Source organism: Schistocerca serialis, chromosome 1, assembly GCF_023864345.2.
Source record: "Schistocerca serialis cubense isolate TAMUIC-IGC-003099 chromosome 1, iqSchSeri2.2, whole genome shotgun sequence".
In the NCBI taxonomy this organism is placed as follows: Eukaryota; Metazoa; Arthropoda; class Insecta; order Orthoptera; family Acrididae; genus Schistocerca; species Schistocerca serialis.
In genome coordinates this window covers 861,687,515-861,710,300 of record NC_064638.1, presented here as the reverse complement: position 1 = coordinate 861,710,300, position 22,786 = coordinate 861,687,515, and the positions used below count along the sequence as shown (strand labels likewise).

Below are 22,786 nucleotides of genomic sequence, written 5' to 3'. Positions count from 1 at the left end.
ACAGTGTACGACACATAGTTCAGGAGACATTACGTCGTAAACATTGAGAAGCATAAAAGCTTAATTTTGGTTGAAATGGACTACCAACAAACTGTAAGCAAAATTTCTAGCCTTTTCTAAAGTTTTTCTCTTCTACGTGCTTTACGTCTAGTTGTTGTTGTTGTGGTCTTCGGTCCTGAGACTGGTTCGATGCAGCTCTCCATGCCACTGTATCCTGTGCAAGCTGCTTCATCTCCCAGTACGTACTGCAGCCTACATCCTTCTGTATCTGCTTAGTGTATTCATATCTTGATCTCCCTCTACGATTTTTACCCTCCACGCTGCCCTCCAATACTGAATTGATGATCCCTTGATGCCTCAGAACATGTCCTATCAACCGGTCCCTTCTTCTTGGCAAGTTGTGCCACAAACTCCTCTTCTCCCCAATTCTATTCAGTACCTCCTCATTAGTTATGTGATCTACCCATCTAATCTCCAGCATTCTTCTGTAGCACCACATTTCGAAAGCTTCTATTCTCTTCTTGTCCGAACTACAGTATTTATCGTCCATGTTTCACTCCCATACATGGCTACACTCCATACAAATACTCTCAGAAACGACTTCCTGACACTTAAATCTATACTCGATGTTAACAAATTTTTCTTCTTCAGAAACGCTTTCCTTGCCATTGCCGGTCTACATTTTATATCCTCTCTACTTCGACCATCATCAGTTATTTTGCTCCCCAAATAGCAAAACTCCTTTACTACATTAAGTGTCTCATTCCCTAATCTAACCGAGCGAGGTGGCGCTGTGGTTAGCACACTGGACTCGCATTCGGGAGGACGACGGTTCAATCCCGTCTCCGGGCATCCTGATTTAGGTTTTCCGTGATTTCCCTAAATCGCCTCAGGCAAATGCCGGGATGGTTCCTTTGAAAGGGCACGGCCGATTTCCTTCCCCATCCTTCCCTCACCCGAGCTTGCGCTCCGTCTCTAATGACCTCGTTGTCGACGGGACGTTAAACGCTAATATCCTCCTCCTCCTCCCTAATCTAATTCCCTCAGCATCACCCGATGTAATTCGACTACATTCCATTATCCTCATTTTGCTTTTGTTGATTCTCATCTTATATCCTCCTTTCAAGACACTGTCCATTCCGTTCAGCTGCTCTTCCAAGTCCCTTGCTGTCTCTGACAGAATTACAATGTTATCGGCGAACCTTAAAGTTTTTATTTCTTCCCCGTGGATTTTAATACCTACTTCGAATTTTGCTTTTGTTTCCATTATTGCTTGCTCAATATACAGATTGAATAACATTGCCGGCCGAAGTGGCCGTGCGGTTAAAGGCACCGCAGTCTGGAACCGCAAGACCGCTACGGTCGCAGGTTCGAATCCTGCCTTGGGCATGGATGTTTGTGATGTCCTTAGGTTAGTTAGGTTTAACTAGTTCTAAGTTCTAGGGGACTAATGACCTCAGCAGTTGAGTCCCATAGTGCTCAGAGCCATTTGAACCATTTGAATAAAATCGGGGAGAGGCTACAACCCTCTCTCACTCCCTTCCCAATCACTGCTTCCCTTTCAAACGTCTAGTATCTAACGTATTAACTCATCTGCATAGCAAACAAATGTATATGAAGATAGTAACTGTTCTCTAAAGAACAGATACTGTTGATGACCGTGCAGCCTTTCCCTGGAATAAATGATCACTAACTGAAACCCTCAGCTGCCGACAGGTGTTGTTGATATAGGATCTGTTCTTTCGAGAACAGTTACTGTCTTCATATATATAGTTAAAGGCTACCGAGCCATTGACTTTCGTCTGTGCGAATGCGCACAGGTTGCCCAAACTCTTACGGGAATCGCCAAAGCGTGCGCGAGTAATGAGTGGATGGGCAAATGTCTATAAAGTACATTACATATGTAGAATTGTGGACAGTTGGGAATGTGAGTCTCACGGGAGGCGTGCAAGGGATAAGTCCCTGCAGTCGCGCTATTCATCTGTGTCCTCGGTGGCTCAGAAGGGTAGAGCGTCTGCCATGTAAGCAGGAGATCCCGGGTTCGAGTCCCGGTCGGGGCACACATTTTCAGCTGTCCACATCGATGTATATCAACAACACCTGTCGGCAGCGGAGGGTTTCAGTTAGTCATCATTTATTCTAGCAAACAAATGTTTGAAGCTGTTTTATACATGGGAGTTCGATTTTTTAAACAATCGCGTTTTCACTGTTTAATTGCTAAATGCAAATTTTAAAATACGAATGTGAACAGCGGGCCGCACGAATACGTGATTCGGACCGCATGCGGCCCGCGAGCTGTAGTTTCACGACCGCTGGTTTAGAAAAGTTAGTGAAAATCCAGCCCATCCTCTTCAGGCCGAACAAAACCCTCCTTCCCGGCCGCTGGAAACGGGCTGAGGCGACTACCACAGCGAAACATGACTACAGCAGCTGGGCTGCCTGGAAGTGACGTATTACAATTCACTTCTGTTTGTTTACACTGATAGGTCAGCTGACAGTGAGACGAGTATAGACTCACCCGGTATTTCCAGCCACGTAAACGGGTCCCTTGCAGACATGTGTGTTGCATCGCGCAGCGGACCAACGCTCTCTCGTGACTCACCGTGAGAGTCGCGGAAAAATTTGAGTGCATTCTGGAAGTGGCCGTTGACTCGGATGAGAGGCGTGGAAGTGGGGTTTCCGCGGGGAAGGCGCGACACCTTATCTAGGAGCGCGCCGCGCGCGGCAGCTGCCAGTCGCTCTCTGACAACCACGCCATGTTGACCGCCAACCCGCTGGTGCTGCTGCTGCCGCTGTTGCTGGCGGCTTCGTGCTTCGCCCAGGACCAGACGGCGCAGCTGCCGCAGGGGCGAACCACCCTGGGCGATGGCACCTGCTCGCTCCAGGCTGCTACCATCACCTGCGTCTGCCGCCCCGGCCAAGAGGTTAGTCAGGTTCTACCACTGGCTCTTCTCACATCCTACCAAAACGGGACGACAGTGCTCCCACCAACATGTCGCCTTTTTGCCAATGGTTTTCTTTAGATTTCTCGCTTCCTTTAGTCGTTTCATTAGGTTGATGCAAAAGTTCGCAGCGTTTTTCCGTAAGTTTAATAAACACAACAGAGACTTTCGTCATCAACAATAAATTCTCCTTCACTATTTACAATAGTCTGCCAACGCTGGGATAACTGCAGAAATCACTTGGTTTTGAGGCACAGAAGCTGTCGAGCCATGTACGGAGGGCATTTTCGTCCGGAAAGGAAAGTCCTAGAAGGTTGTTCGATAGTGAGCGGAAAAGGTGAAAATGTGAGGGCGCGAGATCGGGTGAATAAGGTGAGTGCGGAATGACCTCCCGACCCACTGTTACTCTAGCAGAATGCTGGCGGAAATTAAATAGGCAACGGCCTTGCCCCAGTGGATAACCGGTTTCCGTGAGATACCGAAGTTAAGCGCTGTTGGGCGTGGCCGGCACTTGGATGAGTGACCATCCAGCCACCATGCGCTGTTGCCATTTTTCGGGGTGCACTCAGCCTCGTGATGCTAATTGAGGAGCTACTCGACCGAATTTGTTCATGAGACCCAGAAAATATTAGATACAGGCTCCCAAGTAGATGCTATTCTTCTTGACTTCCGGAAGGCGTTCGATACAGTTCCGCACTGTCGCCTGATAAACAAAGTAAGAGCCTACGGAACATCAGACCAGCTGTGTGGCTGGATTGAAGAGTTTTTGGCAAACAGAACACAGCATGTTGTTATCAATAGAGAGACGTTAAAGTAACCTCTGGCGTGCCACAGGGGAGTGTTATGGGACCATTGCTTTTCACAATATATATAAATGACCTAGTAGATAGTGTCGGAAGTTCCATGCGGCTTTTCGCGGATGGTGCTGTAGTATACAGAGAAGTTGCAGCATTATAAAACTGTAGCGAAATGCAGGAAGATCTGCAGCGGATAGGCACTTGGTGCAGGGAGTGGGAACTGACCCTTAACATAGACAAATGTAATGTATTGCGAATACATAGAAAGAAGGATCATTTATTGTGTGATTATATGATAGCGGAACAAACACTGGTAGCAGTTACTTCTGTAAAATATCTGGGAGTATGCGTGCGGAACGATTTGAAGTGGAATGATCATATAAAATTAATTGTCGGTAAGGCGGGTACCAGGTTCAGATTCATTGGGAGAGTCCTTAGAAAATGTAGTCCATCAACAAAGGAGGTGGCTTACAAAACACTCGTTCGACCTATACTTGAGTATTGCTCATCAGTGTGGGATCCGTACCAGATCGGGTTGACGGAGGAGATAGAGAAGATCCAAAGAAGAGCGGCGCGTTTCGTCACAGGGTTATATGGTAACCGTGATAGCGTTACGGAGATGTTTAACAAACTCAAGTGGCAGACTCTGCAAGAGACGCGCTCTGCATCGCGGTGTAGCTTTCTGTTCAGGTTTCGAGAGGGTGCGTTTCTGGATGAGGTATCGAATATATTGCTTCCCCCTACTTATACCTCCCGAGGAGATCACGAATGTAAAATTAGAGAGATTCGAGCGCGCACGGAGGCTTTCAGACAGTCGTTCTTCCCGCGAACCATACGCGACTGGAACAGGAAAGGGAGGTAATGACAGCGGCACGTAAACTGCCCTCCGCCACACACCGTTGGGTGGCTTGCGGAGTGTAAATGTAGATGTAGATGTAGAATAGTAGCGGCTTCGGTCAAGAATACCATCATAACGACCGGGAGAGCGGTGTGCTGACCCCACGCCCCTCCTATCCGCATCCACCTCTGAGGATGATGACACGGCGGTCGGATGGTCCCGGTAGGCCTGAAGACGGAGTGAAAGAAGAAGAAGCATCATTTAACGTAGTCTTCCTAGTCTTTTTCTTCAATTGTTGTTAACAATAAATATCAGCAGTGATGGTTACATCTCGGGGAATCAATTCGTAGTACACCACGCCGCTACTGTTCCACCAGATGCACAACATTATCTTTCGTGGATGCGCGCAGCTCTTTGTACGGGAAGCTGCTGCTTTTTTTTAGGCTCAACCATTCCTTTCTTTTCCATATGTTAGTATAAGGACACCATTTCTCGTCATCAGTAGCGCTACGTGATAGGAATGGTCGTTGTTGTTCATGAGCCAGTTAGTGAAGACCAAGCAGAGATACACATGTGGTTTACCCACTGAGTTTTGTGTTTTTGGCTTAGAATGTGCGAGCCCGTTCACCCAATTTTTGAACCTTTCCCGTTGCATGAAAATCTCGCACGATGCTGGAATGATCTCATTTCATCACATCTCCCAGTTCTCGAGTACACTGACGTGTATCGTTGTGGACTGATGCGTTTAAACGATCTTCATCAAACCCCGAAGATTTTCCTGAACGTGGAGAGTCACTAATGTAAAAACTATCTTCCTGGAAACGATAAAACCATTTTCTTGCCATGCCCTGACCAGTGGCATTATCCCCATACATAGCGCAAATGTTCCTTTCTGCGTCCGCTGCTGTCACCCCGCTACTGAACTCAAAGAGAAGAATATGCCACATTCATTGCAAGGATATTTATGGACAGAGGCAGTCACGAGTCTTACTGGCCCTTGCTTTCTCGATTCTACGATTCCATTTTGTTTGACGACTGTTCGCGGGCCGAACGCAGTCTAAAACTGACCCTTGAGGTCAAACAAGATGGGACTCAGTTTTGCCTTTGTGTAGGATATCTTCATGTAAGTTTTCTTATCACGCAGATGTCACCGGACAACGATGAACATATCTCACTCTTATTGCTTTTACCGCGTTCACTCTTCTCATGTGCCATAAACATTGTAACGTTTACTCACTGAGAAAATCTGATTAGAAGTAATAGAGGACGTGGAGGCCCTAATCTTACCACATGAAATGAATGCGTAAATAAATAATATGACAACAAGAAGGCCACATTGTGATAAAACTGTAGGTCACAGAAAAAATTGAAGTCTGATATGGATTAAATTCCCCAAAAACCATGGGATTAAACCATCAGATATCAAAGAGTCCTTATAGAGAAATTTTTCGTTTGTATCTTCAGTCAATAGGCCACCAGTGTTTCCAAATCTCACCTGTAAGTTCTGAAAACATCCTGTCCCTGTCTCGCAAACAGGAAAAGGAAACAGATAACGTCCTAAGGCGAAGGAAGAGCAACTTGCGAAGCTTCACAGAATCTTGCAGCTCACTGCAAAGGCGGAATACTTGGTTATCTCTGTAGGAACGTTCGAGATTGTGGAACAGTTGCACGCCTTATCCGGCGTTCGTATACAATTCAGTATGCTGACGCCGTTAGATAAGAAGTGTGCTCCCACCGCTAATTCCGTGTTGCTTCCTTCAGACTGCATGTCTGCTAAGGGGCAAAGCATATCTCAGCTGCTGTTTACGGGACCGACGAGGAGAGGTGTACCTCACGGAGAAAATTACGAGTCTAAAACCGTGACGTCTGTTCCCATACTTTTAAGGAAAAATGTAGTTTTAGTCCATCACAAACGATCGTTTTAGGAAACGAAGGACAGTGAAAAGTCATAACAAGTATGTTAATACATATCTGGAGCCAACTTAATTGCTTATAAGACCTTTTTGTAAACAGGCTAGCCGTTAAGTAGGGCAAATGCTCATCTTTGCAAGGCGTTATGAGTTGTGACTGATTCACCGGTACACTCGTATTCCTACCAATAGTAACGATATCAATAATAACTAGTATCGCCTGTAGTTGAAGTTCGACTAATCGTGTTTATAAAGTAACGAAATTCCATTGTTTTATATAATTAATTGGAATTTATTCGTATGCAAATACTTAGTTCTTAGCTGAACACTACATTTCAAAACAATAAAAGATTTGTCATTATTAATGTCCACGTCATTCCTATTACTTTGTCAGTGCAAAAATTGTGTCTCTCTAGCTCCTCGTCTCTCAGTCCGATACTCCAAGAACACCAGCGGTCAACAAACAATCCATATAAGATTGATGGCGAACCTCATCACGGCGAAAAAATCGAAATGTATATGCATTGTTAGCAAGTCGGATAGTGGGTCCTATATTTTTTGAAACAACGTAAGCACTACTGTTTATATGCAAATCTTTGAGAAATTTTACACAGATTTGCCCCCCCCCCCCCCCCGCCCCCGCTCATGAACGTACGTATGCTGTCTTTCAACATGATTGGGCTACCTGTCACACTTCACGCGAGCAGTCGGTTTTCGTGCGACACCCTTTACTATTTTGAATAACTCCCTTCCCGGTCGTTAACAAACAATGTATACGGGATGAATCAAAAGGTTGCGCACAAATGGAAGCAGCTGATCAGAGGAGTCGAAATACAACGCCTCTGGATGGAACAGAAACTTCTGGTCTTGGAACTAATCCTGAGCCTTTCTCCTGACGGCACATCCACAGCTGTTATTGAACGTCATTGACAAAATCTTGCTTATTCGAGGCATGTTGCCACGGGATAGTAGGGCCGCAACTGTTCAGTGCTGAGGACACACGTAAAATTGATATTTCCATTTGGGTGCCACGTTACTTTGTAAAACCAAATTGTCAACATTTTCTATCAAGTAAATTTGATACTTCTTTACTTTTAGAAATCTTATCAATAAAAAAGACAATGGTTGCGGCAACACGATATAAAACTAATAGGCAGCCATATGCGCACGCTCGTATGTGTGAAGTCGACACTTATAAAGGTGTCCGTTGACTACTGCAGGTAATATTTGTCAATTTGGTTGTGTCAGTCAGTTTCAACGGACACATGAGCTAACAGCAGTGAGGGTACTTGTTGCCCACTTTGCCTTTTGGTACCATATAGTACCATATTGGTACCATACAATACGGATAATTACGGTTAATAGCGAGGTATGTCTACAAGCATATGAGCACCTGAAATACGGACATACATACTGTTCGTACACATTATTGTAAGACGTGTATTTTGTAATTTTTAGGTGTGTGGTTTGAGTGGGCATGTTGTTATTGTTGTTGTGGTCTTCAGTCCTGAGACTGGTTTGATGCAGCTCTCCATGCTACTCTATCCTGTGCAAGCTTCTTCATCTCCCAGTACTTACTCCAACCTACATCCTTCTGAATCTGCTTAATGTATTCATCTCTTGGTCTCCCTCTACAATTTTTACCCTCCACGCTACCCTCCAATGCTAAATTTGTGATCCCTTGATGCCTCAGAACATGTCCTACCAACCGGTCCCTTCTTCTTGTCAAATTGTGCCACAAATTCCTCTTCTCCCCAATTCTATTCAATACCTCCTCATTAGTTATGTGATCTACCCATCTAATCTACAGCATTCTTCTGTAGCACCACATTTCGAAAGCTTCTATTCTCTTTTTGTCCAACCTATTTAACGTCCATGTTTCACTTCCAAACATGGCTACACTCCATACAAATACTTTCAGAAACGACTTCCTGACATTTAAATCTATACTCGATGTTAACAAATGTTTCTTCTTCAGAAACGCTTTCTTTGCCATTGCCAGTCTACATTTTATATCCTCTCTACTTCGACCATCATCAGTTATTTTGCTCCCCAAATATTAAAACGCCTTTACTACTTTAAGTGTCTCATTTCCTAATCTAATTCCCTCAGCATCATCCAACTTAATTCGACTACATTCCATTATCCTCGTTTTGCTTTTGTTGATGTTCATCTTATATCCTCCTTTCAAGACACTGTCCATTCCGTTCAACTGCTCTTCCAAGTCCTTTGCTGTCTCTGACAGAATTACAATGTCATCGGCGGACCTCAAAGTTTTTATTTCTTCTCCATGGATTTTAATACCTACTCCAAATTTTTCTTTTGTTTCCTTTACTGCTTTCTCAATATACAGATTGAATAACATCGGGGCATGTCAGCCCGAAACCGGTAGCCATTACAGTTGAATTTTATATCAATCCAGCTGAGACGGACAAAAAGAAAACTATCCAATTTCCCCAACGATAAAATCCGCTACAGTTTCATGTCATGTACCAGGGATACACCATTTTGTCGTATTTTAACCTTTTTTAGCCTCAGTTGTGTAATGTTTATGGACTCACATTTTAATACATACCTGAAGATGGGTTAAAGATCCTGAAACCGGGTTTGCAACTGTAGCGGATTTGATCACTGATGGTGATCTTGAGCCGACGAAAGCTTTGAAATGTCAGCTACAAAAACGACAATCAATGCAAACATGCCGTGAGTACAGAAAATATAACTTACTGTTTCTGTGATCGTAAAACGGCTTATGGGGACATATTAAAAGCCACGTGTACGTGACACCAGCCACCGACCAAGAAACACTTCTCGCCTAAATACTTGCAATTTCTGATGAGGTTGTGCGCTGCCTGGCCTACTTGTCAGACTGCACCAGAATATTCTACGAAGATGTTGCGCAACTACTGTCGTGGTCGCCATTTTGAGCGCCTTCCGTAATATACTACGCTGCTGAGTAAACAAGACGCTATCTTTGCTGAACTTACTAATTATCCTCGTTCTTCCTGGTATTCCAAAGCGCTCACTGGCTGAGGTACACATTTACACAACTGTCCCTTCGTAATGTTTGGCTCTAGTCTCCCGGAGAATTCTTGAGAGGAAAATCAACCAGTGTCAAATGCATTCTACGAATTTCAGGCGCTGGACCTGACGGCTCCCTTCATGGAAGGCAGCGGTGCGGCCGAAGTTCTGCAGGTGAGCAGCTGCCCGTCAGTGACGTTCGCCTTCCCGCCGCTGCAGAATCTGCACACGCTGCGGGTCGCGCACACCGCCAGAGCCACGTTCCAGGAGAAGGCGTCGCCCCTGCTGCGCCATCTAGCGCTCGTGAACATCTCGGAGGTGGAGCTCCAGGGCTCCACCTTCCAGGGTGCCGCTCTGGAGACGGTGCTCCTCGATGGTGTTCGTATCAGCGTTGTTCGCAGTGGGGCTTTCGCCGGCCTCAGCAAAATCCAGAACGTCACATTCAGAGACGTACGCTTCAACGCAGTACTAGAGGGTGCTGTCGAACTCCAGATGGTCGGCAACTCCGAGCTCACTATCCTGAGAAGTGAAGTAAGTAGCCAAGTAGAAAAACAACGAGATTAATCTTTTTTTATTACTGTGACTCTTTACATTATGAGACAAACGTCAAAAACACTTGCAATTTGGGCGTTGTTTAAGCGATACCTGCCCTTTGGAGCACTGTCGCCTAACGTGTATCAAAATACCAGTGTCGTCTTTCTTTTTCCTCTTCTACTCGTACTTATTTCGTGCTCTTTATGCATCTATTGTTAAGTAAAGACACCTTCATTCTTTCTGTTTCACTCGATTCCATGCTATCAAGCATCCCTGAGTTCCAACAATATTCTTTATATCATCTAGCCATTTATTCTACGACCTCTTGGCACTTATTTTGCAGCCCGAAGACCTATGGACCAAGTTATGTCAACATCTGTTTGAATCTTGCGTCGCCGTGAAGTCCGGACGAAGTAGTTTTAGTCTAGTAGCTCTCTCGAAACTATGAGTTGCCCATAGTTGTCTTCTGCTCGCGTCCTTCCTAATTCTGCAAATGTCTCCTGATTGTTCTTTCTACACGCCATGAACCTTTTCCAGACTCAAAGATTCTCTTCCATAATCCATTAGTGGTAGGCCACAAGTCCCTCACTCTTTTGTTCGCAGGTTTACTGACATATTGTTATTCTCCAGAATGACTTGAAGTTTCCCTATTGCTACACAGCTCAATTACTTGTAGACCAATACTCATTGTGCAGTTACGCTCTGTGGTTGGCTTGTCACAGTTGAATTTTGAGCAAAAGGCAATTGTATACCGTTAGACATTCAACAGATTCCATTTTCATAAATAACTGGTTACATATCGTTAGTTGTGATATTCATTTTGACAGATACTCGTTTCCGAGCCAGCTTCATTTCTTAACTCCGGCTTCCACTTGTGTGCACATTGTTGTCCAGAAGCGCAGGAATTTCAGGCATTGACCATCGATTTTAGTCACTTAAGTACACTCGCATTTTAGCAACGTAATACCTTAAATTTACACTCAAAGCACCAGGACGTTCATTCTTCAAACCGAATAGGAGAGACCGGGTATGGTACTCACACGGGCTGATTGTCCATAGTCAATAACTCGGCCACCAGACGACTCACTCTACTGGAATGACTATGTTAAGAGTGGTAGATTCCGTCGAGTGGGTGAGGAGCAGTCCATATTTGTCTGTTGGTAGTGCTAGTTAGTAAATTTGAAAGCATTATTATCGCTTGACAGAACTACAGAACTTTTTGCTATACTGGTGCTCGGACTCTATACACACGCGGCGTATAATTGAAGAGCCAAAGAAACTAGTACACCTGCCTAATATCGTGCAGGACCCCGCGAGCACCCAGACCTGCCGCAACACGACGTGACAACGACTCGACTAATGTCTAAAGTAGTGCTCGGGGGGAACTGACACCATGAATCCTGCAGAACTGTCCATAAATCCTTAAGAGAACGAGGGGGTGGAAATCTCTTCTGAACAACACATTGCAAGGTATCCCAGATACGCTCAATAAAGTTCACTTCCCGGGAGATAGGTGGTCAGCGGAAATGTTTAAACTCAGAAGAGTGTTCCTGTAGCCACTCTGAAGCAATTCTTAACGTGTGGGGTGTCGCAATGTCCTGCTGGAATTGCCCAAGTCCGTCTGAATGCACAAGGAACATGAATGGATGCAGGTGATCAGACAGGATGCTTGTGCACGTGTCACCTGTCATAGTAGTATCTTAACGTATCAGGGGTCCCGTATCACTCCTACTGAACGCGCCCAATACCATTCCAGAGCCTTCACCAGCTTGAACAGTCCCCTGCTGACTTGGAGGGTCCATGAATTCATGAGGTTGTCTCCATATCCGTACCCGTTCATCCGCTCGATATAATCTGAAACGAGACTCGTCCGACCAGGCAACATGTTTCCAGTCATCAACAGTCCAATGTCGGTGTTTACAGGCCCAGACGAGGTGTAAAGATTTGTGTCATGCAGTCATCAAGGGTACATGAGTGGACCTTTGGCTCCGAAAGCCCATATCGATGATGTTTCGTTGAATGGTTCGCAGCTGACACTTGTTGATGGACCAGCACTGAAATCTGCAGCAATTTGCGGAAGGCATGCACTTCGGTCACCTTGAATGATTCTCTCCAGTCGTTGTTGGTCCCGTTCATGCACGACCTTTTTCCTGCCGCAGCAGTGTCGGAGATTTGATGTTTTACGGGATTCCTGTTATTCACGGTACCCTCGTGAAATGGTCGTACGGGAAAATCCGCACTTCATCGCCATCTCGGAGATGCTGTGTCCCATTGCTCGTGCGCTGTCTATAACACCACGTTCAAGCTCACTTATATCTTGATAACCTGCCACCGTAGCAGCAGTAACCGATCTAACTACACGAGACACTATTTGCCTTGTATAGTTGTTGCCGACCGCAGCGCCGTATTCTGCCTGTTTACGTATCTCTGTATTTGAATACGCATGCCTATACCGTTTTCTTTGGCGCTTCAGTGTATTTTGCGCAGTCTTCCTGAATCGTTGTAATCATCGTTATGGATATTAGCTAAAGTTTCGGGATTGCTTGTCACACAACCAAGGGGGATAGCTGTCGAGAAAGGATTTGCGTTTCAAATTCTGATAGCATCCTTCCTCTAATTCTCAGTCCAAAAGAAGTGAAAATTGTGTCATGATTTAGCTATATCTAACAGCCTAGAACTACCTGCAAAATGAACTGAAACTCGACAAGCTGGGGCTGACTGGTTTTCTGGGTTCATGAAGAGAGACAATGATTTGTCAATTAGGACCCCTGAAGGTACCATCTTCGCCCGAGCTTCTAGCTTCAATAAAACAAACGTTGGCGCCTTTTTCCGATGGCCTGGCTACTGTAATGAAACGATACAGCTTTGAAACGAAAGATATTTGGAACATGGACGGGGGATTACAACAGCCCAGATGCCAAATCGAACTGTGCCACGGAAAGGTTTCAAGCAAGCGAGGTCGATCGCATCTAGAGAACGAAATAGCCTAGTTTCTTTGGTTGCAGCTGTTTCTGCTAATGGGAACACTATTTCACCATTCTTCTCTTTCCCCGGGTACACTCGAAAGAACATTTTATTCGTGATCGGTCAGTGGGCTGCCGTGGAGCGAGTAACGCTTCTGGGTGGATGATGGAATAATATTTGTGCGAATTTTTGAAACATTTTGTTGCTAACTCAAAGTGCTCTAAACATAGTCTATGCCTTCTTCTCCTTGATAATCATAGTTTTCATCTGTCGATTACTGGCCTCAACTATGCGAAAGATAAGGAAAAAGTGTACGGACCATTGAAGACGTACGTGAATACTGCGGTTGATTCGTGGATGTTATATCACCCAGGTTCGAGGATGACAATGTATGACATTCCAGGAATAGCGATTTCTGCATATCCTCTTGCGTTTATGCCATCAAATACCCATACAGGATTTCAAGATTTGTGGCATTCTCCCCTGCACTAGAGACGTTTTTGGCGACCATGAATTTGGTCCTTGTTTCGTAACAGATCAACCAAATCCTGATAGGTCTACTGCCCTATGTGCTGACAGAATAGAATAAGGAAATAATCAAATTCAAACATTTGAGATCTCTCCGAACCAAATTAATGACACAGAAAAACTGTGGGAGTCCCAGCCTTCTTACAGTGGCTTGGAGAATTTCGGTCTAGGCCTAATATTATTTCTCCGAAAGAAGTCGGAATTTTCCCTAAAGCTGGAAAAAGAAAACAACGAAGGAAGTACAACAACACAAAGAGATGTTCCTTACGTACGCTCCTGTGAAAGAGGAACTCGAAAGGAAGAAAAGCCAATTTCCACAGATCTCAAGAAGTATCTTTTCGCAGCTGATAAAAATACAACTAAAAAGCAGAAACAAGAATAAAGCTCAAAGCACTGACAATGAGGACGATGACTTTTTGTATTGTATGGCTTGATTCACTTGACAATAGCAGACCATTGGAAATGTGGGTACAATGTAAAGACTTCAAGAAATGGGCACACGAGGAATGTACATAAGGAGATGACCATTTTGTTTGTCAGAATCTCCAGTCTGATTTTTCAGATTAATTTTGTAGAGTTTTAACATTTTTTTAATTACAGTTTTCACTGTAGGCTGCTGTTGTAAGTCTATGATATTAGCTTTTAAGTCATTTTTTCCTTGTGTATATTGAATTGATGAACTGTGTCTACAACCATTAAAATTATCTTGTTTGCCTTTGCGTTATTAGTTAGATTTTAATCATGATTACCCCTTTGGCTTCAAGTAATTTATATGAATACACGAATGATTTTTTTCTTCAGACACCTGTATTTTTCACGTAGTATTAACATGTGAAAGCAACCACGATCCCTGCGACAATTCCACTCCCAGGGACGGTAGTCACAGACATTTCGTAATAGAAAAGGCAATGCTAATTTTATCACAATAATTATGAAGTCATAAATTATTTTTGTAAACGTTCTTAAAAATATATACTAAAAGCTACTTAAGTAAAAGTGTGAATACTTATGTTGGTGACCGCATAAAAAAGCTGAAATAAAAAAATATTACTATCACACCTGGTCTCCCCTACCTTCTTGAAATACCACGTCAGAGAATTGTAAGAACACTCGTTAATACTACCGTATGGACAATACTACTACAAATAAAGTTACTGAATCGTACGTTTTCCTGAAAAACAGCAAAAACTTCACAAACTTTAATTTTCATCTCATAGTGTTACTACTGAAATGGGCCTAAAATAGTGCTCGGACGTTAAACTTCAGTAAATTTGACATATTGCGCATAAACAGGCGGAAAGATCCGTTACTATTCCTCTACATCTACATGAATACTCTGCAATTCACACTCAAGTGCCTGGCAAAGGATGCATCGAACGACTTTCATTATGTGTCTCCACCGTTCCACTCACGAGCAAAGAGCGGGAGAAACGAACACTTAGAGATTGCCGTATAAGCATTAATTTCTCTTCCTTTATGACTTTGCTTGTGCGGCAGGAAAGGGGTTTGGGACCGTTGCTGTTCATGTTGTATGTGTACGGCCTTGCAGACGATATTAACAACCACCTCAGACTTTTCGCAAATGACAAAGTTTTTTTGTAATGAAGAACTGTCTGAAACAAACTGCACAAATTTTGAGTCGGATCTTGATAACATTTCAAAAGGGGTGCAAAGATTGGCAACTTGCTTTAAATGTTCAGAAATGGAAAATAGTGCACTTCACAAAACGAAAAAGCGTAATACCTTATGACTAAAGTTTCAACGTGTCACAACTGGAATCGATCAATTCATACAAACACTTAGGTGTAACACTTTGTAGGGGTATGAAATGGAGTGATCACACAGGGTCATTTCTATGCAAAGCAGATGGTAGACTTCTGTTTATTGGTGGAGTACTAGAGAAATACAAGCAGTCCACAGAAAAGACTGCCTACAAATCACTTGTGCAACACATCCTACAACACTGCTCAAGGGTAAGGGACCCGTACCAGATAGAACTAACAGGGGATATTGAACATATATAGAGAATGGCAACAGGGCTGATCACAATTTCGTTTAACCCGTGGGACAGTGTCACAGTGACTCTGAGGAAACCGAAATGGCAGACAGATGAATGCTATCCACAAAAAGCTACTTACGAAGTTTTGAGAAGCAGCTTTAAGTGATGAATCTAGAAATAAACTGAAACATCTTATGTATCGGTCCCGTAGGGATCGTGAAGATCAGATGAGATTAATTACAGTCCCGAAAGGGGCATTTAAGCAGTCATGCTCCCTGCGCTCCATATATATGAATGGAAATAGAAGAAGTCCGAGCAACAAGTCCAGTGGTAAATACCCTCTACCATGCATCCATGTTTTTTACAGTGGTTTGCAGAGTTTGGATGTAGACGTATATTTTCCTAGGCAAAAGTTTAGTGAGTGCGTCTGAGAGAGGGAGAGAGGGGGAGGGAGGGAGAGAGAGAGAGAGAGAGAGAGAGAGAGAGAGAGAGAGAGGGAGCGAGAGGAGTGCGTACGTATCATATCCCATACGTATAGACGCATGTCTTCTTTCCAATTCTGTTCAATACCTCTTGATTAGTTATGTGATCTACCCACCTAATCTTCAGCATTCTTCTGTAGCACCACATTTCGAAAGCTTCTATTCTCTTCTTGTCTAAACTATTTATCGTCCACATTTCACTTCCATACATGGCCACACTCCATACAAATACTTTCAGAAAAGACTTCCTGACACTTAAATCTATACTTTATGTTAGCAAATTTCGCTTCTCCAGAAACGCTTTCCTTGCCATTGCCAGTCTACATTTTATATCCTCTCTACTTCGACCATCATCAGTTATTTTGCTCCCCAAATAGCAAAACTCCTTTCTACTTTAAGCGTCTCATTTCCTAATCTAATTCCCGCAGAATCACCCGACTTAATTCGACTACATTCCATTATCCTCGTTTTGCTCTTGTTGATGTTCATCTTATATCCTCCTTTCAAGACACTGTCCATTCCGTTCAGCTGCTCTTCCAGGTCCTTTGCTGTCTCTGACAGAATTACAATGTCATCGGCGAACCTCAAAGCTTTTATTTCTTGTCCATGGATTTTTATACCTATTCTTTTGTTTCCTTTACCGCTTGCTCAATATACAGATTGAATAACATCGGGGATAGGCTACAGCCCTGTCTCACTCCCTTCCCAATCACTGCTTCGCTTTCATGCCCCTCGACTCTTGTAACTGCCATCCTGTTTCTGTACAAATTGTAAATAGCCTTTCGCTCCCTGTATTTTACCCCTGCCACTTTCAGAATTTGAAAGAGAGTATTCCAGTCAACATTGTCAAAAGCTTTCTCTAAGTCGACAAATGCCAGAAACGTAGGTTTGCCTTTCCTTAATCTATTTTCTAAGATAAGTGGTAGCGTCAGTATTGCCTCACGTGTTCCAACATTTCTACGGAATCCAAACTGATCTTCCCCGAGGTCGGCTTCTACCAGTTGCAGTGTTACGTGGCTTTATGCTTAATTACAGACTTACTATTTTATCAGTTGATTTGTTTTCACCACGTAACGCCCGCTGTTTACGTCCGTCTTCGTTGCTGAGCGATGGATCACTTTTCGTTCTGACGCCGCAACTCTTCCTTCCCTATATCTTTACTACTTTTTATCTATATAAATGATGAACTATTGGTTTTGCCGTTTAACAACTTTTTAATAACTGTGGAAGTATTACAGGCATCGGGTCCCACCTAATGTGTGACCCGCCTATACGTTTTACATGAACCTTTCAAGACTCTCTTCCTTTGACGTTGTCCAACAACGACCTAGGAAGCTCGATGCCCTTGCGGCCCAGGCTCTTCCATGGCTTCGTTCTATTCCTTGCCCACTTGCCGCTACGTCGAACTTTCGTGGTGATCGTTGGGCAACGTATTCCACGTTATCTGCAACATAAATAAACTTTCTTCCCACAGTATTTCTGACAACCCAAAAACAGACTTAAAGAACATAATAATAATAACTGTTCTTACAATTATTCGTATAAGTCTTGGTCGATTGAATGAGGGGTGAGACCGGCCTAAGCCTTGTGACACCACACAGTTTTTCCATTCGCCTGTAAAGAATTCGTGTTACTATTTATAAACATGTACTACTTTTGAAATTAGTTTGTGGCTGGGAAGCTAGCTACTTTCCTCTAGCGGCTGTATTGTGCACACATTCCCTGTACGCCACTTACTCTTGTTCTACAGTTGCTGAGCGTTATGACATCCGGCATCGTTGTGAAAGGCGTGACGAACTTCACAATGCACGAGTCTAGACTGACGACAAAGGGAGACGACGGTCTGCAGTTGGACGCCGCTGGCGCCGTATCCGTCTCGGACAGCCAGCTGCAGTCGGGGGGCGCAATCAAGCTCGCCGTGCCGTCCGGCGCCACCTTCAGGTTCGTCAACAACGTCTGCAAGAACTCGTCCTTGCTGGAAGTGGGTCAGCAGCTTCTGCAGTCCGGTGTCGCTTTGGACGTGACGAACAACACGTTCCAGTGCGCCTGCGACCCTGCGCTCGACGCCGTGCTCCGCCTGCCCGCGGCCGCCGCGCTGCTCGACAACAACCGGTGCGACGAGAGTCTGTGCGGCCAGCCGGTGCCGATGCGCGTCCTCGCCAGCTGCCGCAGCCCGAGCGAGAAGCAGGCCGCCTGCCAGGCCGCGCTCCCAGCCGCCGCCGCCACTCCCGGTGCAGCCTCCGCACCGCCCTCCACCACTCACCTTACAGTGTCGACCACGCCCGCCGTCACCTTGTCGCCGAGGGCGGCCAAGCCGCTCAGCCCCGGAGGCAACAACACAGCCGCCGCCATCGCCGTCTCCGTGACCGCCGCACTCCTGACCGTGCCTGCTGCCGCGGCCCTCGCTCTGTAGCCAGTGGACTAGCTCACAGGTTGCCGCGGCGAACAACCGACGTCTGCTCGTAGTGATGAAGGCGCCGACCACCCTACTTTGTGGACAACGTCGCTCTAGCTTGCCGCTGCAGCTCATCTGTCACAGGTGGCGAGCGGTGGTACTGTGAAGCCGGTCGACTGTGTCCACCTGGCGACATTCTGGGCTGGAGAGTATCTCTCACTCCGATATCAGCTCACTAGAATATCAAGTCTCTACTGCCAAACTGGCTAGTACCCCACGTACGTAAATCACTCGTTGTCTCACTACAGAACTGATTAGGTAGGCTCGCCAATTGCTGCAACATAAATAGCCTGGTAGCAAATCTGAGAACAGTACCTGTGCTAAAAGACGCTGGAAACGAGATGTTCCTCTGTTTTCGCAGGTAGTGGGCCAGTCGATGGTCGCCTGCGCGAATTTCCGCAATCACTTAAGAGAACGCCGACAGTACAGTGGTGTGCGTGTAGTAATGCGAGTGGTCTACATCTACATTTATACTCCGCAAGCCACCCAACGGTGTGTGGCGGAGGGCACTTTACGTGCCACTGTCAGTACCTCCCTTTCCTGTTCCAGTCGCGTATGGTTCGCGGGAAGAACGACTGCCGGAAAGCCTCCGTGCGCGCTCGAATCTCTGTAATTTTACACTCGTGATCTCCTCGGGAGGTATAAGTAGGGGGAAGCAATATATTCGATACCACATCCAGAAACGCACCCTCTCGAAAACCTGGACAGCAAGCTACACCGCGATGCAGAGCGCCTCTCATGCAGAGTCTGCCACTTGAGTTTGCTAAACATCTCCGTAACCCTATCACGCTTACCAAATAACCCTGTGACGAAACGCGCCGCTCTTCTTCGGAAGGGCAGCAACAGGTAGTGTACCACGTAATGCACCAGTTAATAGCGCCATTCGTCCAGCCCTATCGTAGGGTGCGCTTCGGTCAGTGCGTAGCACAGTAAGTGTTGACTTTCTTATTACTCTAGGTACAGTGGCGGTATGTAGCCGCTGCAGTGCGCATTGTAGGTGGCACAAAGCAAAACCGTCAAGGATTACGTCAAAAAGCGATGAATATCGTTTTCCGAGTGCAAAAAGTTTTCTACGGAGTCTCGTAAGCAGGAACAGTGGCCCAATGTGCGCTTACCCTAACACTGAAGTATTGAGTGAGGCAACTGTTAGGGTGTGACAAAGACACAGAGCACATTGGTGGCGCTGTAAAGTATTCTCTCTCTCTTTCTCTCTGGACAGAACGCTTCATCCACGTGCCTTCTTACTTGCACACCACTGAACTCCAAGTCCTTCTGCGTATGAGTGCCGAACTGGAAACAGGGCACAATATGCTGTGAAGACCCTCCTAGGCTCGAGAAAGTTTTCTGGACCCTACTACCAAGACAATCTTACCGAGTAGTGTGCTTTCGGTTGTAAAGCGGAGATGTTGATTCCATTTTACCCTAAATATTTCGACGACCGGCCCAAAGCTGCCTCCTTCAGCTGCCGCAAGCTGTCTTATGCGTAATTGTCGTACGGGTTTCAGCCAGACCGGTGTCCACGCAATGAGTACACAGCACCCGAAGGAGACGACTGGGTCAGTCACTGAACTATCTTGCATGAAACGGAATAAACAGTCAGCTGTTCATCCAAAAGTATATATTAATCAATCACGACAGGAACACCTAAAAGAACACACAGTCTTCCCTTCCCATATATATATATATTCTGAACTCTCTGCTCTGTTCCCGCGCATCTTTGGATTAAAGTACATTCACAAGCCTGCAACCGTAACCCAATTTGATAAACAAAACATTTGTTCATCAGTTGTCCACAGGAACTATGTCAATAAAAAGCGTACCTTCACCACACAGATTCATATGATATGTGACTGGTGCTTGTCTCACTAAAGGACGCGATTATCGCATTAGCAGTATGGTAATGCCAGGGTGGAATCATCGCTTCACAATTTGTCAGTCGCGGCTGTAAATTCAAAGGTGCGATTGCACTCATGAAACAGTCGAGAGCGCAGTGCAGTTTCCTGACACTGACAGGTTAGTGGTTTTGTAAGAAATTTCACGTTAATGACCCCGCTACAGATTTCGCAGAGCTGTAGTGCCATGCTAGAGTGATAGAGAATGTGAGCAGCCTGCCAATATGCTAACCTTAACGAGTGACAAGTATAGGACGTGTAATTAATTGTGATGTGCCACAATTCAACTTATCCAACCACGTTGTATATAGTTCCGCTTCCAAAGACTGACTGAACACTGTGAATTTTCTTAATGACACTGAAAATCAAGTCTCCTAGCGGAGTTTCTTCAATAAAATTGTACGTTACGTCTGTTGTACTTCTCTGTTTTTTTATAAATATTCATAAGTATTAATTATTTATGTATGTATGTGTCTGTACGTAAAAATAAATTATCAAATAAAATCTTCATCTTTCGTTGTTATTACGAGTCATTTCCTGGTAAAAATGAGATGCTGGTGTTCAAACATTAAGTATGGCTTGGGAAGGTAAGCAATGATTATACATTAGCGTGAATATCTCCACACAAACAAGTGTTTTATATATTTAGAAAAGAATTTTCACCAAATGAGATTTTCACTCTGCAGCGGAGTGTGCGCTGATATGAAACTTTCTGGCAGATTAAAACTGTGTGCCGGACAGAGACTCGAACTCGGGACCTATGCCTTTCGCGGGCAAGTGCTCTACGATCTTTTTTTTTATCTCATTTTGTTCTACATTGTTCGTGAATTCGTTCGTGGCGGACGTCCGACGACACCCGTTCAGGTTGTTCGTTGATCTGTTGGTTTTTTTTTTTTTTATTACAGAGGGTAGCTAAACCCTCTGACCGAACACGCCGAGTTACCGTGCCGGCTACCATCTGAGCTACCCAAGCACGACTCACGCCCCGTCCTCACAGCTTCAATTCTGCCAGTACCTCGTCTCCTACTTTCCAAACTCCACAGAAGCTCTTCTGCGAACCTTGCGGAACTAGCACTCCCAGAAGAAAGAATATGCGGAGACATGGCTTAGCCATGCACACTCCGCTGCAGAGTGAATATCTCATTGTGGAAACATCCCCCAGGCTGTGGCTAAGCCATGTCTCCGCACATCCTTTCTTCCGGGAGAGCTAGTTCTGCAAGGCTCGCAGAAGAGCTTCTGTGAGGTTTGGAAAGTAGGAGATGAGGTACTGGCAGAATTGAAGCTGTGAGGACGGGGCGTGAGTCGTGCTTGGGTAGCCCAGATGGTAGAGCACTTGCCCGCGAAAGGCAAAGGTCCCGAGTTCGAGTCTCAGTCCGGCACACAGTTTTAATCTGTCAGAAATTAATTTTTACCAGCTTTGAATAGGTAGGTTATTCAATGATAGTGGGAAACAGTGAAATAGGGCACTAATGTTGCAGCTGTCTTTGCACTTCCGCTGCTAGAAAAGGTTAGTCTCTCGCTTAAGTTAGAAAATAATGCAACAAAGATGCCGTTTGGGCGCTGTTTCAAAGCACTGAATGCTCGAGAGCCTCGAAGCAGGTCAGGCACGAATCATATCGCAGCAGGTTTCATGCCAGTCCTTTGATGATATGTCCGAGACGCAGAAAATGTTCGTCCTAGGTTACGTGCTATTGTGAGATGGCAACGTCACGAAAGTGCTCCACCCAGTTATCATTCTCGTCCGCCCAAAAAATTAACTGGTAGTTCCACTCCACTCTAAAATGTCTCAGCTGTTGCACGGGGTTTCTGTATCCGTTCTGGCACAAATGTTAATGACAGACATTATACAGCTCGGATTTAATTATCATACTGCTGTTCACAAGCCACTATTTCTCCTTTTCTTCCTTCGTGTGTGTGTCTGCCTGGAGCAAGCCATTCTTGCTGACGTCATTTCTGCGGCTTGTTTATTGTATATGTGAAGAGCTATTGTTTGCGTTGAGTATCTGCACAGTGTGTCCCAGTTCAGTTAGGACTGTGGCTGTGGTAAATAAAAGTTATAGATTCTGTTCACAAAATCACTGTATTTAATTCAAATGGTCTATCAATACACAGCTGAAATCATTTTAAAATGTTTTGAAACAGTCATTGTTGTCCTTTCTGGAACTGCAGTATTGCAGTACAATTTTGCTGACTGTCTTTAATTGCGTCGTAAAGGTGTCCTTTCATTGCCAACTTCAATTTGGGGAACAACCCGAAGTTGTCTGGGGCCAAATCCGGTGAATACGGCGGAAGATCCAGGTCTGTGATCCGTCTGCTGGCCAAAAACTCGGCCGCGATCTTCGCTTTGCGGGCTGAGACGTTATGATAGGGCGACCATGAACCTGCCTTTCCGTATCTGGGTCGAATTCGACAAATTCTCGCCCC

General features: G+C 44.9%; 1 protein-coding gene and 1 non-coding gene across 2 annotated transcripts; both read left to right on the top strand.

The window, feature by feature from the left end:
• Window positions 1–1,986: 1,986 nt before the first annotated feature.
• On the top strand, window positions 1,987–2,060 carry Trnat-ugu (transfer RNA threonine (anticodon UGU)). The gene has a single exon. It is a non-coding gene; the product is annotated as a tRNA-Thr (tRNA).
• A 656-nt stretch (window positions 2,061–2,716) lies between these two features.
• On the top strand, window positions 2,717–20,870 carry LOC126485537 (uncharacterized). The gene is made up of 3 exons (XM_050108882.1): window positions 2,717–2,924; window positions 9,626–10,039; window positions 17,766–20,870. Exons 1-3 carry the CDS (start codon window positions 2,757–2,759, stop codon window positions 18,426–18,428), a joined length of 1,245 nt encoding a protein of 414 aa, XP_049964839.1. The 5' UTR covers window positions 2,717–2,756; the 3' UTR covers window positions 18,429–20,870.
• Window positions 20,871–22,786: the final 1,916 nt, after the last annotated feature.